Source organism: Quercus suber, unplaced genomic scaffold, assembly GCF_002906115.3.
Source record: "Quercus suber isolate HL8 unplaced genomic scaffold, Cork oak 2.0 scaffold_84, whole genome shotgun sequence".
NCBI lineage: Eukaryota > Viridiplantae > Streptophyta > Magnoliopsida > Fagales > Fagaceae > Quercus > Quercus suber.
In genome coordinates, this window is record NW_027069549.1 from 819,124 (window position 1) to 837,367 (window position 18,244).

Here is an 18,244-nt window from a genome sequence, read left to right on the forward strand (position 1 = left end):
TTTTTTATTTTTATTTTTAAGAGGGAAGGAATTGATAGGAGTTGTGACTTTTTTTATTTTTATTTTTTAAGAGGGAAGGAATTGATAGGAGTTGTGATTAATGATATAGCTTGGAGTTATTTTGGTAGTTAGTCAATTGCTAATGGGTACTTGGGATGAGAAGGTAGTTAGTTAGTTACTTGTAACAAATTTGTAAGTACTTCCTATAAGAGGGCAGTAATTGTGAAAGGACATGAAAAATGGTGAATGCAAATATCTCTTTTTCTCTATCTCTTAATTAGTCTTCTTCTCTTTCTCTCTCCTTTTTCTCTAAGAGGTAGTTCCCTGAAAGAACTACTTTTACCTAAAAGAATTTGGGATTCTATAAAATTGTATATTCTTTACGCTCTTAATATACATATCAAATTTTGTGTAAATAAGATATTATTTAATATATGATCTATAAGCTTATAATTTATGCATAATTTTAAATTGTAAAAACTTGCAATTTAAACAATTTATTGACGATATAATTATTGATCTTTGATTTTCTAGAAATTTTGCTAGCATGGAGGAAATCAAAAGAAGATGTAATCCAATGATGAATTTGTGAAAATTACCTCCAATAAAAAGATATTGAGTAAAGTTGTATTGTAAAACTATAATCAATTTTTTAGCTAAACTTTGTCCTTATATATAATTTTGAGTAATATTGTTTACCTAAATTTTTCACAACTAAATGAATTGGTCTATCAATGACATCCCTTTTACCATGCATCAATTATAACAAATCTTGTCAATAAAGTTTTGAAGGAAGTTATGTTTTAAAACTTATTGATATTTTTAATCTCTTCATATGACTTGCATAGATAATTTAATGGATTATCAATGAATGATTAACTTTCTGAATATTACCACCGCGCATTCTTGGTACGATGGTCATTCCACAAGTATAAGTGCTTGTAGAGTGTTTTGGGGGGGGGGGGGACAAGGGCCGGAGTTCAAGTCTCCAGTAAGGAGTTTCACACACATATACACTTAAATTAGCCTAGAGTAGAATTTCTATCTTGTATCAAAAAATAAAAATAAAAAAATTTCTGAAGCTTCTGCATTTATTTATTTTTCTTTCTTGCAAGTTTCTTTGGTGGCTTGTTAGATTTGGAAAAATTAGACTAGTAGCTATCCTTTAAAATAATAAATTTGCTTAGTATTAGAGATTTATTTTAATTTAAATCGGTTTTTGCCTGCATGATATGATCTGACCTAATGAAAACAAACCTAGACTCAACACCCGCCCTGAACTTGTTTGCTAAATCTCTACTATAAAAATTGAAATTTTATTTCATATTTCCCCATTTTCAATATATATTATATGCTAAAGTTCTATAGCTAATCTAGTATTTTCATCAACTTAACGTTCAATTCTCATATATAAACATTTTTAATGTTTGATCTACTTATAAAGTTCATTATAGGGTCCGTTTGGATTGAACTTATTGTTGCTGAAAATTGAAAATTGAAAACACTATAACAAAATAATTTTTAAATGTGTGAATAGTATCGTGGGACTCATTTTTAATGAAAAAGTTGATAAAAAGTAAAATTTGTGGGTCCGTGAACAGTGCACAAATGTACTGTTCATAACAAAAGTCAGCCAGTGCAGCTACTGTTCATGTGAACAGTAGACGCATAGTATCGGCACAGTACCGCATTACTCCCTCGCACACCTCCACAAAAAAAAAAAAAAAAAAAAAAAAGAGGTGCCCAAAACGTGAAATGAAAACGCGCCGCAACATTAATCTCAATCCAAACGCTCACATAGATTTTATTTGTAATTTTTTACCTGAAACTTTATATTTTATTCTTAAAACTCCACATATATATTTAATTACTTTTACAAGTGATATGACTCTATTTTATGTTTCGCCTATAATAGGTGTATGCATTTTATTTTATAAAATTACTGGACTAGCATATTATTATAATTTATTATTGGACTATAAATTTAAGATTTAAGTATTATTAAACTTTTATATTTGAATGCTTTCTTTATTATTTTATTTGTTTTAAAAATGGAGGTATTTATTATGCACATCCTTTTATATATACTCTCACACACTAGAATTTATTAGGTAGTCCGAGAGTATACTCTATTCCTCTCACATGAGGGTGGCCCCATGATAAGTGAGACCCACCCCTATATGAGAGAGAAGAAGTATACTCCCAGTGTTCCCAATAATAACCTCTCACACTAGTGTTCTTATACACAAAAATAATCCCTCAACCAAAAATCAAGTCATGATTTTTGTAGGTTTTGAGCGTATATGAGAGTATGTATAAGAACATTTTATTTTATTTTATTTTAATTTTTTTGAGAATCCAGGCAATGAGTATTATTAAATAATAGAAAGTCTGTCAGCGATTACAAGATGGAGAACATCACTAGGGATGTCACCTGGCAAAAATGTGAGCTCAGGAAATGCCTTGCAAGCTTAGCCAATCTATCAGCTACTGCATTCCCTTTTCGTTTAACATGGGAGAAAGATGATGCTACAAGATTCATTGCAAGATCTTTTACATCAACAACAATATGGCCAAACGATGCTAGGCAGTGTGAGTCCACATTAATGGCTTTTGTATTTGTTTCTGAGTCCCCTTCAAAGGCTACTCTTTCAAGTCCAATTTCTAACGCAAAGGAAATACTAAAATGTATGTTTTTCTGATTTTTTATCAATACAGTATGGTATCATAAGAAATGGTTTCTTCTGCATAATAATGGTCAGCGTTACGTACCTATTTCATACATGAGGCCAGACAAAGCAGAACAACCAGGGCCACCATTGAGCCAAAGCACAAGAGGGTCGTCTTCTGGGCTCCTTTCAGACTCAATGAAGTAGTAGAATAGCTGCACCTCATCCAAGTCACCTACACCCACATACCTTCCAAAAAAAAAAAAAAAAACTAAATGCGGCCGTATTTAATAATAATAAGATCGATTAAATAAAACTATATATGATCACAGAACCAAGAATATGCTCACCCAGTTTCAAGTTTGAAAGGAAGATCTCCTGAAAAGCCCGGGAGGTTTTTGATGATCGATTGTGATGCAACCAAGTTGGCAACAGCCAAGAAAGAAACTATGTACAACCACATTGTGCTCATGCTGCTACTGGAATGGTTGGATTTCTTAATCGTTTGTGATTAGCGGTGTTTTATGATAACATAGCAGAAGTTACCAATGGGTCAAAGGTCCTGCAGCCTCTATTCAACTTGTGCCTAATTTATTTATTTATTTGAGAAACATACACACACAGACCCTCAAGACCTCAACTTCTGCTTAAAATTTAATAATTTTTTATAAATGGATCATATATAAATCCCCTCTATTAGTTTATTGATATTTCATAAAATCCTAAAAATTGAGGATTCATACTTTGCTGTTATCGTTAGTAGAACAACAGTCTTTCAACTCTCATTTTTAATTATTTAGTTTGGTAGGTATCAACGTTTAAGTGGACCTTGAAAAGTGATAGAAAAGATCAAATATTAACGATACTTTCTCTACCTAACAATCCATTCTTTAATTTCTTTTGTTGTTTGAACTTGGTGGCAGGTGTGAGAGATTTGTAAGTGTGAAGAGTGCTAGAAATAAAATAACAGAGTCCAGAACAAAGATTAAAGCGAAAACTAAACATTCCAAATTCCACATCGAAAAGGCTATGATCTGGGTCCGGTTTTATCTGCATTCTGGAGTCTTGACTTTGATGTCCGCAGTTAGGGTGAAATCCTACTAAAGTGCTACCATCATGCTATTGTTGACTGTCTACATTGCTGTGCTGGTTTGCCATTGCAAATCAAGATGACGATTGTGGTTGCTGATCTTGTAACTGAGTAGATAAGTCTTGAGTAGATATGCTAAGCAGCTGCAAGTGGTCTATATCTATATCTATATATCTATATAATAACTAATAGCCGAAACGTTTGACCTTTTGTTGACCGCGCCTCATTCCGCCACGTGGCTACATAAATTAATGCCACGGCTACCATTGAAAACATAGAACAATGTGTCTTTTCGGTCGTTAGTTTATTTACTTCCAGTGGGTAACTACCTTTTGTTTGCTTTTTGTTTTCTTCTCTCCATTTTTCCGTTTTCTGTTTTTTTTTTTTTTTTCCCGCTGCCAGAACAAACCCAGCAAAGGTTGTGGAGAAAAAAACAGAGTAACCCAGCAAAATCATTACGGTAACCTTCCACTAATTTGATAGAAATATTGTTATTGTGCGATTTATATTAACATTTTGCGTTAATATTACTTTCGGTGGTCATATTGATTTTGATGTTGGATTACATAGTAACGTTGGGTAACTACCTTTCGTCTGCTTTTTGTTTTCTTCTCTCCATTTTTTTGTTTTCTGTTTTTTTTTTTCCCACTGCGAGAACAAAGCCAGTGAAGGTTCTTCGCAAACATTAGTTGCTCTTGCTTATTCTTGCATTAGTTGGTCTAATTCTTTCAAACCCACATTGTTGACTTTTGTTTTCTATTTTGTTTTTTCCCTCTGTGAGAAGAAACCCAGCAAAGGTTGTGGAGAAAAAAATAGAATAACCCAGCAAAATCATTACGGTAACTGATTTATTCTTTTCTAATATTATTCCTTTTTCAAACAACAACTTTAGACAACCTTACAATGCAACAGTAAAACGAATACAATAAATATAATATGTTTGCTTTGGCGATTTAAAAACAAATGTTAGACATGTTGATGAGAAATATAAAAATCATGGAAGAGTTGGATAATAATTAAGACATTGAAATAACGAATGTTAATAATTAAGACATTGAAATTTTGTGCATACCATGTGTTTGATAAAATGCCTTGCTTACTGCTTGCATAAATTTATTACTGTGGCTTTATATTGCTTTAGCCCATGGTCTGTTAACCTTGCCCAAAATTTATCTTTGGGATTGAATCTGTATTCATGAATATATAGGATCAAATGGCCCATATTTAATATAGGATTCATTTATGACAGTGCCGATTTGAAATGATGATATAGGATTCAATAGAATTTAAAAAAAAAAAATCAAAACTTAATGTATACGAATTCTTGATGCATATAAAAGCATGACACGGCACTTGATGCAAAGAAACATAATCATGGCCTACTACGATTAACGTGAATCAATATATATCTCATATATTAAACGTAGCATAGCATATAGGTTCAAAAATCAAAAGAGATTTACAAAAACAATCACGGCAGAAAACTAGAACAACAAGAAAGCAGTTTTTCTTTAATTCTAAAACTCAATCACACGTTATATATTTTCTAAATTTTCTTTATAAATTTATTTATAATGAACGATGATATATTCATCATGTTTGTATGTGTTGAGACAATGGTAGAACTTTGTTTCTAAGGTATTTAATTCAATGCTTCGTAAATGAGTTTCTTTTGGAACATGTGATTCCTCCTGCCAATGGTTTGAAGCCATATCATATTTGTAATGCATTAAAGATAGAAAGCAAATGGCTGTTTCTAAGCAGATCAAATGAACATGAATGGATTTGGGTGAACATGGCTTAGAATTTGGGTGAACATGGCTTTTGAACCTAATTGATAGTTTAAATTTTAAAATTAAAAAGTTTTAAAAAAACTTATTTTGTAGGTCCTCTCATTTTTGGATAAAGAGCTGCATACTTTTTGAGGGAAAGAGCTACATAGTTAACTGTGTCAAGTCCAAGTTTGTTAAAAATTGCTCTAATTTTTTTAAAAAAGTTTATGTTGCATTTCTTTTCTACATATTCAGAATAATTATTAATGTCATCTTCAACAAAAATTTACAGCATAAAAATGCTAATTAACAATAGATACATGCTTGAAAGAATATTCCCTTTTTTAACATCTATTTGCTATCTTTTATTTATACAATAATAGTTACGATTTGATCTTCTATAAATACTATGTTTTTTATTATATTAGTATGGAGTCCACTTTATTTTCAAGAGCGAGAAGAAAACTGATTCTATCGCAGAAAAGAAACAGAAATGTACCTACCAAATTTACGAGTTCTTCATTAAACGGAAGTCTGTCAGATGTTTCAGTAACTAGAAGAATGCTATTAAATAAAAAAAGAAATGTTTCTGATGGTGTATCCAGTCCCTTATCTTGTGGTGATGCTTTACAAGGAGAAGTTTCAATAGAAAGAGACTCAATTTCTTGGAACGTATTGTCGCACACCACTATTCATGAAACACAATCATTGCATTCTGGAAGTGATGAAACATTTGTAAGAAGAACTCGATGAAGACAATATAATCCCGAAGCTGAAAATAGAAACTCATTAGTGAATATATTAGGAAGAACTATTGTGAATGAAGATGGGAGTGTTACCACCAATATAACTTAGCGACAATTGCCTTTCCTAGAAGGTAGCATTCAATTTGCTGCAGCTGAAGGTATATTAAGAGTTCTATTATATTAAATAGTATTTTTTTTCTTTGAAGAATTCGTTTTTGATTTTTTTTACATCTTAGACTTGGAACGGACAAATGAGAGTGAAAGCTCAACAATGAATATTACAGTTGTTGAACATGATTTTTGTGATGACTCTGATAGAGAATCAAATAATCTTTCACCCTCTGACCCTAGACGAAAACATCGTAAGTATTACAATTTTTAGGCCTCAATACCAACCTTAAATATTAGGTTTGCAAAAAATGATCCTTCAATTTTTTTGTAGGAAAATTTATAGACGCAATGAATTTAGGACCTCCAACACAAGTATGTGAACACTGTGGAGCTCAACTTTGGTATGAGGAGAGAACAATTAAATCTAGAAAGCCTAAGAAGCCTAAATTCAGTTTATGTTGTTCAGAAGGCAGAGTTGAACTTCCGTTTTTGAAGGATCCTCCACCTTTTCTTAAAAGATTGCTCAGCATGAGCAATGATCAGAGATCAAACAAATTTTGAGTGGGGATAAGAATCTATAATTCTCTCTTCGCTTTCACTTCTTTGGGAGGTAATATAGATCGATCAGTGAATAATGGTACTGCTCCATATGTTTTCCGTCTAAATGGCCAAAATCATCATAGAATTGGATCTCTTATTCCTGTTGATGGCCAAAAGACACAATTTGCACAGTTTTATATTTATGATACTAAGAATGAGATAGCAAACAGAATTGATGCCGTTACATCTGGTGATCATAGAAAAGATGTGGACATAGATATTGTCATTGGATTATTGAATATGTTAGACAATTGCAATCAATTGGTCAAGTACTTCCGGATGGCTGGGGACAGATTCAATGAGTCTGATATGCATGATGTAAGGATACGGCTTATTGGAAGTCGCAATTCTGATTCTAGGCAATATACTTCTGAAGTTGCTCCTATTATTGTTGGAGATTTAAATACCGAAAATTGTGAAAGGGATATTATTGTTGAAAACCGGAGTTCGGGATTGCAACGTATATATGGAAGTCATCCAAGCTATATGGCTTTACAAGATCCATTGCTTTTTCCTTACAGTGAGGATGGGTATAGATCTGATATACCTTATAAGAGTTTTGATGGAACAAGATCTAAAAAGAGAGAATCAATAACAATGAGGGAATATTATGCTTTTAGACTTCAACAAAGACCTCATGAAGGTAACACATTGTTGCTTGGTGGAAGGCTTTTTCAACAATTCATAGTCGATGCCTATACTTCCATTGAAGAGGAAAGATTACAATGGGTAAGGCAAAACCAATTGAAATTAAGATCTGAACTATATGGTGGGCTTAAAGATGCTGTGCTTCGTGGTGATACAAATCCAAAAACAGTAGGAAAGCGGATTATCTTACCTTCCTCTTTTACTGGAAGCCCAAGATACATGGCTCAGAACTATCAAGATGCAATGGCTATATGTAGAAAGGTGGGATATCCAGATTTGTTTATGACATTTACTTGCAATCCAAAATGGTCTGAAATCACACAGTGCTTGGAATTTATAGAAGGCCAAAATGTTGAGGACCGACCAGATATTGTAACAAGGGTTTTTAAAATAAAGTTGGATGAATTATTACATGATTTGAGGCATGAATCCCATTTTGGAAGAGTCATTGCAGTAGTATACACAATCGAATTTCAGAAAAGAGGACTTCCACATGCACATATTCTCCTTTTCTTGGATCCAAAAGATAAGTGCCCAAACCCAGCAGATATAACAACAGAAATACCAGATCCACATGAAGATCCAATTGCTTATGAAGATGTAAAACAATTTATGATGCATGGGCCATGTGGATATGCAAACCCAAGATCACCTTGTATGGTTAATGATAAATGTACAAAACATTTTCCAAAAAAATTTTATGAAGAGACAACTATCGATGAAGAAGGTTTCCCCATTTATAGAAGAAGAAATGATGGGAAGACAATAGTAAAAAATGGAATTACTTTGGATAATCGGTATGTTGTGCCATATAATGTATACTTACTGGTAAAGTACCAGTCACATTTGAATGTGGAATGGTGCAATAGATCTCAATCGATTAAATATTTAGTTAAATACATAAATAAGGGACCAGATAGAGTCACAATTGTTTTACAAGAAAATCTGCCAAGTACTGATAATGACAAACAACAACCAAGCATTGTTGTTGATGAGACCAAAGCATATTTGGACTGTAGGTATATTTCAGCTTCTGAAGCATGTTGGAGAATATTTGAATTTCCGATTCAGTTTCGGAATCCACCAGTTGAAAGGTTAAACTTTCATTTGGAAAATGAAAATCCCATTATATATCCAGAAAATGCAAATTTGGACAACATTTTACAAAAGCCAGGAATCAAAGACACAAAATTTACTGAATGGATGAAAACTAATGAAGCTTTTGAAGATGCTCGTGAGTTAACTTATGCTGAATTTCCTACAAAATGGGTATGGCATCAAAATGTTAGGCAATGGAAACGAAGAAAAGGTAGAAAATGTATTGGAAGAGTATATAATGCTCACCCTTCAAGTGGAGATCGATTTTACTTGAGAATGTTGCTTAACATTGTCAAAGGCCCAAAAAACTTTAAAGAGATAATGACTGTAAAAAATATTACTTATCCTACTTATAAAGATGCATGCTATGCACTTGGGCTTCTAGATGATGATAAAGAGTGCATGAATGCATAAATGAAGCTACACATTGGGCCAGTGGCAAGCAATTAAGCCAACTATTTGTTACCATACTCATGTTTTGTGAAGTATCTGATCCTTTAACTTTATGGGATTCTAATTGGAAAATTCTTACTGAAGATATACATAATAGACAAAGACATATCTCCCATTTTCATGATTTGATATTATCTGATAATCAATTGAAAAATTATGGCTTGTATGAAATTGATCAAATCCTCCAACAATATGGGAAATCTTTGAAAGACTATCCTCAAATGCCTCAGCCAGATGTAAATATTCTTATTCATAAAGGAAATAGACTTATTGAAGAAGAAATGTCATATGATATAGGAAGTTTGCAAAGAGAATATGAGATCTTGATATCTGGCCTTAACAATGAACAAAGAAACATCTATAATTCTATAATGGAAGCCGTTTTTTCTGAAAGTGGGGGCATGTTTTTTGTCTATGGTCATGGTGGAACGGGAAAAACATACCTTTATAGAACAATTTTGGCTGCTATAAGATCAAAAGGAAAAATTGCTCTTGTAGTTGCTTCTTCAAGTATTGCTGCTCTTTTACTTCCCGGTGGACGGATAGCACATTCACGATTCCACATCCCAATTAATGTCAATGATGAGTCAACTTGTGAAATAAAGCAAAAAACACAGACAGCAGAACTTCTTTTGAAAACAAGTATAATACTTTGGGATGAGGCACCAATGGCAAACAGAAATTGCTTTGAAGCTGTTAATCGCAGTCTTCAAGATATACTACAAATTGAAGATTCAACGAATTTGGAAAAACCTTTTGGTGGCAAAGTTGTGGTTTTAGGTGGTGATTTTCGGCAAATACTTCCAGTTGTGAAAAAGGGAAGACGTGAAGATATTGTCCAATCTACAATTTGTCAGTCACACTTATGGAATTATTGTCATGTGTTTAAACTACAACAAAATATGAGACTTATGCAGAACAATATGAGTGAAGTAGAAGAATTATCTATACAAGACTTTAGTGAATGGATTTTAAAAATAGGTAATGGTGATTTGGGAGAAGGTGATGGTGACAATAACATTACAATTCCTCATGATCTAATCATCCAACCTACACAAAATCCACTAGAAGATATCATTAATAGTACATACCCTGATTTGGATGCTCAATACATGGATGCAAGTTACATTCAAGAAAGGGCAATTCTTGGCCCTACAAATGAAGTTGTAGAGGAGTTAAATGACTACATTATCTCATCAATAAATGAAGTAGAACATGAATACTTGAGTTCAGATTCTATTTGCAAGGCTTCTTTGAATGTTCCTGATCAAGACATTTTATACCCTATTGAGTTTTTAAACAGCTTAAGATTTCCAGGATTGCCAAATCATAAGTTGACATTAAAAGTAGGCTTACCTATTATGTTGCTTAGAAACTTAAACCAGAATGAAGGGCTTTGTAATGGAACAAGGCTGATTATTACAAAGCTGGCTACATGGGTTATAGAAGCAAAAATTATTACTGGCACTAATATAGGCACATGTGTGTTCATTCCGAGGATAACATTATCTCCAAGTGATTTGAAATGGCCTTTTGTTCTAAAGAGGAGACAATTCCCAATTTCTGTGTGTTTTGCAATGACAATAAATAAAAGCCAAGGACAGTCATTGAAACATGTGGGAGTTTATTTGCCTAAACCAGTTTTCAGTCATGGGCAATTGTATGTTGCAATTTCTAGAGTAACAAGCAGAAATGGGTTGAAGTTCCGCATAATTAATGATGAAACTGATCAAAGTTGTGAAACAAAAAACATTGTGTACAAGGAGGTCTTCACCAAACTTATTTAAGTTGTTGGTCATATAAGGTAAAATAAATTTATATGTTAAAAGCTCATATATACATATGTACAACTCTTCCTTTTTAGTTCTTATTTAAATTGTTGCGGTGCCTTTACTTCCTTTAGGCATACAAAATACATTGTCTTTCAAGCTTCAACTCCAACTTACAATTGTAATGGTATAATATTTGTAGTATTTAACATGTCGAAAAAACACTTTAACTGCTATAACAATTGTATGATCGATGATTAAATAGAAACATACCTCATTCATTTAAAAAATTCAAACCAATATGGTTTTTGACTTAAATAGTTACTAGAATTAAAAAAATAATAACAACGCAACTTTAAAAATAACAGACTTATTAGTGTGTTTGAGTTTATTTATTTATTATTATTCTACCTGGTTACTGCTAAAGAAATGAAACTATAAATTAAATGTTTGATTACTATCAAATTGCCATCACTTTATTTCACTAATTGTCATATTGAATGATGTATACAGGCAAAGGTTAAAAACTTAAAGATGATGGAGTTTAGTTTTCTTAATCAGCTCTCAAACAAGAGTGGCAAGTCCAAAATCAAAATTAGAGTATCAAGAATGTGGGATGCTATAAATAGAAACAATCAAGAAATTATTAGTTCAGATATGATTCTTATTGATGAACAGGTTTGTATAAGTTTTAAAAAAAACACATCAAAACATTTCTTATACATTATATATATTATTCACTTTATATACCTTCAACTAACATCTTTTGCTTGCAGAATAATGCAATACATTCAACCATTCATAAGAATATTTCAAAAAAACTCAAACCTTTTCTGAAAGAAGGGCAGCTATATGCATTATCAAACTTTGAAGTTGGTACTTGCAATGAATTCTATAGGCCAATTCAAAATGAGCATAAGATCATATTCTTGCCAACAACCAACATTCAAGAACTAATAGAAACTGAAGTCAATATACCTCATCATAAATTTGAATTTGTTGACTACAACACCATCATTCAACGACTTAACAACCATGTCCAGCTATCAGGTATTAAATTAATTGAATATAAATTTTGCATTCTATTATTGTTAGAAAATCTTACATTATAGTGTTGTTATATAAAGTACATTATATCATTATCATAAATGAAAATAACTAACATTAGAATTTTTATGATGCATAGATATTATTGCAAAAGTGGTTGCTATCGGTCCAATTGAACATCCTAGCATTAAAGGATCAAATGTTGCGATGAGGAACATAATTGTCATGGCTATGCAGTACGTTTAAATTCTTACAAGTTCCAATACATTGAATATATATAATATAAATTTACATTAATAACAATATTTGAACATAGGAAATAAAATAAAGCTTACCCTTTGGGGACCAGTTGCAAATGAAATTGATGATAACCTCTTCAAAAGGAATCCGGGACCTTTTATTATAGTTGCTACATGTCTAATTGTGAAAACTTTTAAAGGTCAGTACATTGTTTCTTTTATTTGCATATTTATAACTACATTAATAATTACATGTGCATTTTAAAAAATTCCTCCATATAAATGTAGGGGAATATAACTTATCATCTACAAGCAGAACAAAAATTTATATAAATTTGGAGATTCCAGAGACTTCTGTGTTTATGGATCAGTAAGTAATCTATATCATTTTAGCAATATATGTTATATAATATTTTATAGTATACGCAAGCTTATACTAACTTCTTTATGTTTCAATCATAGGGAAGTGAAAAATGATCATCTTATAGAAGAGCTGCCAAGACAATTTAAGCCACAGAGAACAATTGAAGAAGAGATGAACAATAGCAGAAGAACCATAATTGAAATATTAAACATGGTCTGGAACTCTGAAAATAAGGTAAGGGAAAAGTTCTTCAAAAGAAAAATCCTAAAATGAAATTGTCAATGGCATGTTAAATTCTACAAATAAATCATTCAATAAATTTGAAATTCCAGGAGACTATCTTCACCTGCCATGGAAAGATTACAAAAATTGAAACAACTTTTGGCTGGTACTTTATGTCATGCGAAATATGTCATAGAAAGGTTAAACCAAGAGGTGAACATTTGTGGTGTGATCGTTGTAACAAACTGGCAGGCTTCCCAATCCCAAGGTATGTATAATATAAAAGTATAAATATATATATATATATATATATAAAGAAAAGAGAAATTTTTTTTAATTAAAATTATATCTACCATGCCTTCTTTCAGGTATAGAATTGAACTGAAAGTTGAAGATGACACAGGATTGGCTACATTCATTTTATTTGATTCTATGGCTGAAAAATTACTCCATATATCAGCAAAAGAACTTATAAATAAATGTTCACAAGTGAGAATTTGAAATTCACAAATAGTACTTAATATATTCTTTAGTATAATTGAACTTACAATTTATGTCTTGCTATTTCTACAAGGTACCTGAAGAGTTTGACCTGCCTATACAAATAGCAAAACTTATTGAGAAAACATTTGTCTTCCAATTGGAACTCAATGATTATAACCTCAAACAAGGATGGCAGATCTACACAGTAAAGAAAGTTTTTGATCCTGTTATGCAGACTGACAATTCAGTTAAACTTGATCAAATAACTGATGTGAGTACTTTTATATTAAATTTAAATAAAAAAATTAGATATTTTTAATGTTACTTATTCATATCATAATAAAATTTACACCATATTCTTTTAACAGTATTATATGAGCAATGCTACAAATGATTCTGACAACAACTTACCAAGTGAAAAAGATGCTAATCCTACATATGATGCAAGTAATGTACAGCTCATACCTATTGCAAATCGACAAAAGAGGAAGAGGAAACAGAAACTCCTTTAATCTGTTAAAGCTTATGTTACAAATTATTTCAACTTTTCTTACAATAATGCAATCACCATTAGAAGGTGTTCTGCAATCTGTTGGGAATAGATAAATGACCTTACAAAATAGGTAACGAAGGAATAGGTGGCATTAAATATTCTGAGAATTTGATGTTAATGGTTTTGTCTACGTGTGTATTGATTTTATTTGATGGATGCATGTTGTCCACCTATTGTATTGGTTTTATTTGATGTATAAATGATGGTCCACCTGTTGCTTTCTCATGTTTTTGGCAATTTACTGGTTTTGCATGATTGTCCACCTATTGTGTTGGTTTTATTTGATGGATGCATGATAGTCCACCTGTTAATTTCTCATGATAGTCTACGTGTTGTATTGATTTTAGCTTTCAGGGTCTACTTTACTGAAACATTCAACCTTTCTCACAAAAAAGAAAAAAAAAAAAACCTTTTACTGTGGGCTTATATTGCTTTAGCCCATGGTCTGTTAACCTTGCCCAAAATTTATCTTTGGGATTGAATCTGTATTCATGAGTACATAGGATCAAATGGCCCATATTTAATATAGGATTCATTTATGACAGTGCCGATTTGTAATGATGATATAGGATTCAATAGAATTTATAAAAAAAAAAAATCAAAACTTAATGCATACGAATTCTTGATGCATATAAAAGCATGACACGGCACTTGATGCAAAGAAATATAGGTTCAAAAATCAAAAGAGATTTACAAAAACAATCACGGCAGAAAACTAAAACATCAAGAAATCAGTTTTTCTTTAATTCTAAAACTCAATCACATGTTATATATTTTCTAAATTTTCTTTATTTATAATGAATGATGATATATTCATCATGTTTGTATATGTTGAGACAATGTTGTCACTTTTAGATGGTTCTTGGACTTAAAAATTCATTATTTCTCATCTCACCTATTGGTTTTAGTTATTAGTTACATGATTTTATTTTACAAATTTAATTTTGGTGTTGTAGTAAAATAAACCAAGATTAAATTTTATATTATACTCAATAACTTTGCACGGGTTAGCGACTAGTTATATTTAAAAGTTGAAACGTAACATTTATTGTTGCTACATTCCAATTAAGCCACATCAACACCACATCATCATTTATTTTCTTTTTTTAATTTTTAATTTTTTTTATTTACCAATTGACATTTATTGAGCATCTCTTTAAATTTAGGTGTTACTCTATTTCCAACTTCACTATGTGTCTCCCCATTAGCACAGGCTCTTCAGATGCTGTTATTATATGGAATTCTAATAGTTACTGGTAGATTGCAAACTCCTCACCTCCTCACCTCCTCACTTTTTTTTTTCTTCTTTTTTTTTTTTTTTTTACTTTTATAAATTTTCAATTGTATTATGTTATTATATGGAATTCTAATAGTCATTGGTAGATTGCATCCTCCTCAACTCCTCACCTCCTTTTTTTTTTTTTTTTTTTTTTTCTTTATAAATTTTCAATTGTTTTCTCTCTACAAATTGATCAGTATGGCCTACAATGGGATAGTTTCTTGAGTGTTTTTCCCATTCTTTTGGTTATGGCTCAAGTCCATTACCAAAACCCAATCAAAGAGTGCAAGAGAAGAGAATGACTCTAGAGCTTGTGAACGAAACTGAAGCACATGAGAGGCAAACATTAGTAGCTCATGTCCAAAGGGTATGAACTCTAACTTAGTTTTGTTATTTTTATTATTCTTATTTTTATTTGTTTATTTCCATCTCATAACTAGAAAAAATATATATATAATTCAGTTTTGGGATTTTATGATGAATGAGTTTGAGTTTTCATGGTCTCAAATATATTCAAATATATTTTTAGCTTTTTCAAAATTGATTTCAATTATTTGATCATGTTTGTTATAAATTACTTTGTAGTTGCCCTTCTCAAGATTGCAGGAATGTTACTCTCAATATGTTTGCTATTATGTTTTTCTAATTGATAATTAACTTCAATGTGATGTTTTCATTTCGGTTTATGTTTTTCTCTAAGAATTGAGTTAGAGAAACAAGTAAAAATAAAATCTTTTTATCAATGATTCAAGAATCTCAACTTTGATTCGAATTAATTTTGTTGGGTCTATGGTAAATAAATGACTATCTACTATCTAAAATTCTACTTATATTTTACGGTTAGATTTGCCGTTGTGTATCTATGAACAAAGGCATGACTATTACGTTTTAATTAGGATATTTATATATATAGAAATTATCCTAGACTGAGCCACGGAATTTCAAGAAGCCGTGATTTTTGGCTTAAGTCTTCTTTTGGTTTTGTACATATAAAATATATAATATAAGTCAAATGATGCTGCCACCATTTCATTGAGATTATGCTATCAAAACCATTGAGGTTATATATTAAAGTTTCGAATTGGCTTTTGTGGGAGTATGGTTCTCACTTTGTTCTCTGTGGATCCCTAGAATAGGTATATACTGCCATTAGGTCTTCTATTAGATTTGTATATATATATGGTCCTTTTAGTTTTGCCACGTTTCTTTAATTATATATGTTAGGATGAATTAACGTTTTCTTTGGGGTTTCCTCATGGCAATATGAGTATCGATTAATGTAATGCAAGGGAATATTATTGGTTAGAATATCATTGGTTAGAGAAACTTTAATATAATGTTAAAAGTATTATTAGTTCAGCAAAATTTAATCCTAGTAAGTATATTTTCATGATTGATTATAGGTCCTATTTAAGAGTGTTTTGAGGCTCTTTGGAGGTTGTTTTGGCTGGACTTTCAGAGTGATTCAATTGTGGTAAATAATTATGCATAATATGCACAAGTTTTGTCTATTAGATTCTTAGAAGTGAAAAGTTTTCAAAAGTTTTGTATTTCAAACTTATATTTTCTAAAGTTTGTCAAAAGTATTTTGCATCATTGAAAGAGAAATTTTGACTATTAAATAATGTTTTAAAGAGATACTTCGAATTTTAAATAACGTTTTGAATGTCCAATCTCATTTAAAAGATGATTTCTAAACTAAACTATTTTTTGTAAATAATTGAGTTTCAATGTAAGTTTTCTAAAAAGGTTCTTGTTCTTTAAATTTGTTAAAACCAAGTGATTTCAAAGTCATATTCCTATTCTCCAAATGGTATTTAAAATGCTTCTTTAATTTTAGCAAATTGAATCTTCAAATTTACTCAGGAGTTGTAATATATTTATATAAACTTCTCAGTTTCTATTCATTCCCCAAGAGAGCCAAGCATCCTTTGATTTATGTTCTATTTGATATTGTGATCTTTGATATGCTTCTGTATTTGGAATAATTGTTAATATCAAGTAAATTATTATATTTTGTATAAACTTTGCTTTTGTGATATGTGACTCAAAATAAGTGTTTTTAGAATTGATCAGAAATGTGTGTAAATTCACTCATAGGATTGTATGTAAGAAATATGTATTGATCCCTCACCAGTAGGGGTTAGATGTTGGTATCCACTCATAGGATTGTATGTGAGAATATGTGATGTGTATATGTGACACTGTACTCTGATCAATTCTATGTATGTGTTTTCCAATGATTATGAAATGTGATTACATATGTATTAAGTGATTCATTATATGTTTTGGAATAATTATTTTTGATATCATTGAATGAGTTTGTGAAAAATAAAAAAATAATCGTGCTTTGCTTGACTCTATTCCGTTGTGTATTTTGTATAATTACTTATTAGATGTGTGGCTCACCCCATCAATTAATATTTTAGATTCAGATTAAGTGTAGTTGGGAATATAGAACTTTTGGATCATTGTGTAAGGTGAAAACTAGAGCGTGGAAGTTGTAGGCGACTTTAGTATTACTTGAAGACTAATAGAATTTTAGCTACCATTATTTTGTAATTCCTATTTTCTATAGTGGAGATTATTTCCAATTTTGGAGTTTAGCTTTATGTAAGAGGTTTTTTTTTTTTTTTTTTTTTTTTTTTTTTTTTTTTTTTTTTTTTTTTTTTTTAAGAGTATTGTTTCTTTGGAGAATTAATTTATTTTGGATTAATTATGTTTATGGAGTTTTATAAGTTCAGCAAGTTAGTCATACATCTAAATTCATGTTCCATGGATTTGAGTCGTGACAGTGTTGGTCTTAGAAGTCTTGCTGAGGTGGTGGAGAAGCACGTTAATACTAGTGGAACAATTAAGCCCAAAGATGCTAAGATTGAAGGTGTACTATTGAGCAATTCAGAAAATTGGGCCCTCCTTCATTTTTGGGCAACCCTGATCCTACAGAAGTGGAATCCTGGATAATGCAAATGGAGAAATTTTTTGATGTGATTAGTTGTACTGAAGTGCAAAAAGTCTCTTTTGCTTCCTTTATGCTAAAGGGGGAAGCAGAGCATTGGTGGAGATCCACCAAAAAGACCTTGCCACTTGAGGAAGATGAG

The 18,244-nt window shown here is 31.2% G+C and overlaps 3 protein-coding genes across 3 annotated transcripts in view; 2 read left to right on the forward strand and 1 right to left on the reverse strand.

Annotated features, from left to right (window-relative positions):
• Positions 1-3,296, reverse strand: part of LOC111997404 (serine carboxypeptidase-like 17) — a 16,544-nt gene extending 13,248 nt beyond the window's left edge. The window contains exons 1-2 of the mRNA XM_024029486.2: positions 3,020-3,296; positions 2,773-2,918 (exon numbers count right to left, since the gene is read on the reverse strand). Coding sequence (XP_023885254.1) covers positions 2,773-2,918; positions 3,020-3,141 — 268 coding nt within the window. The 5' untranslated portion in view covers positions 3,142-3,296. The remainder of the gene's footprint in view (positions 1-2,772; positions 2,919-3,019) is intronic.
• A 3,252-nt stretch (positions 3,297-6,548) lies between these two features.
• Positions 6,549-9,148, forward strand: LOC111997401 (uncharacterized). The gene is made up of 2 exons (XM_024029483.1): positions 6,549-6,639; positions 6,999-9,148. Exons 1-2 carry the CDS (start codon positions 6,549-6,551, stop codon positions 9,146-9,148), a joined length of 2,241 nt encoding a protein of 746 aa, XP_023885251.1.
• A 59-nt stretch (positions 9,149-9,207) lies between these two features.
• Positions 9,208-12,249, forward strand: LOC112011881 (uncharacterized). Its single transcript, XM_065774004.1, has 4 exons — positions 9,208-10,953; positions 11,470-11,634; positions 11,733-12,006; positions 12,143-12,249. Exons 1-4 carry the CDS (start codon positions 9,208-9,210, stop codon positions 12,247-12,249), a joined length of 2,292 nt encoding a protein of 763 aa, XP_065630076.1.
• The last annotated feature ends 5,995 nt before the right edge of the window (positions 12,250-18,244 follow it).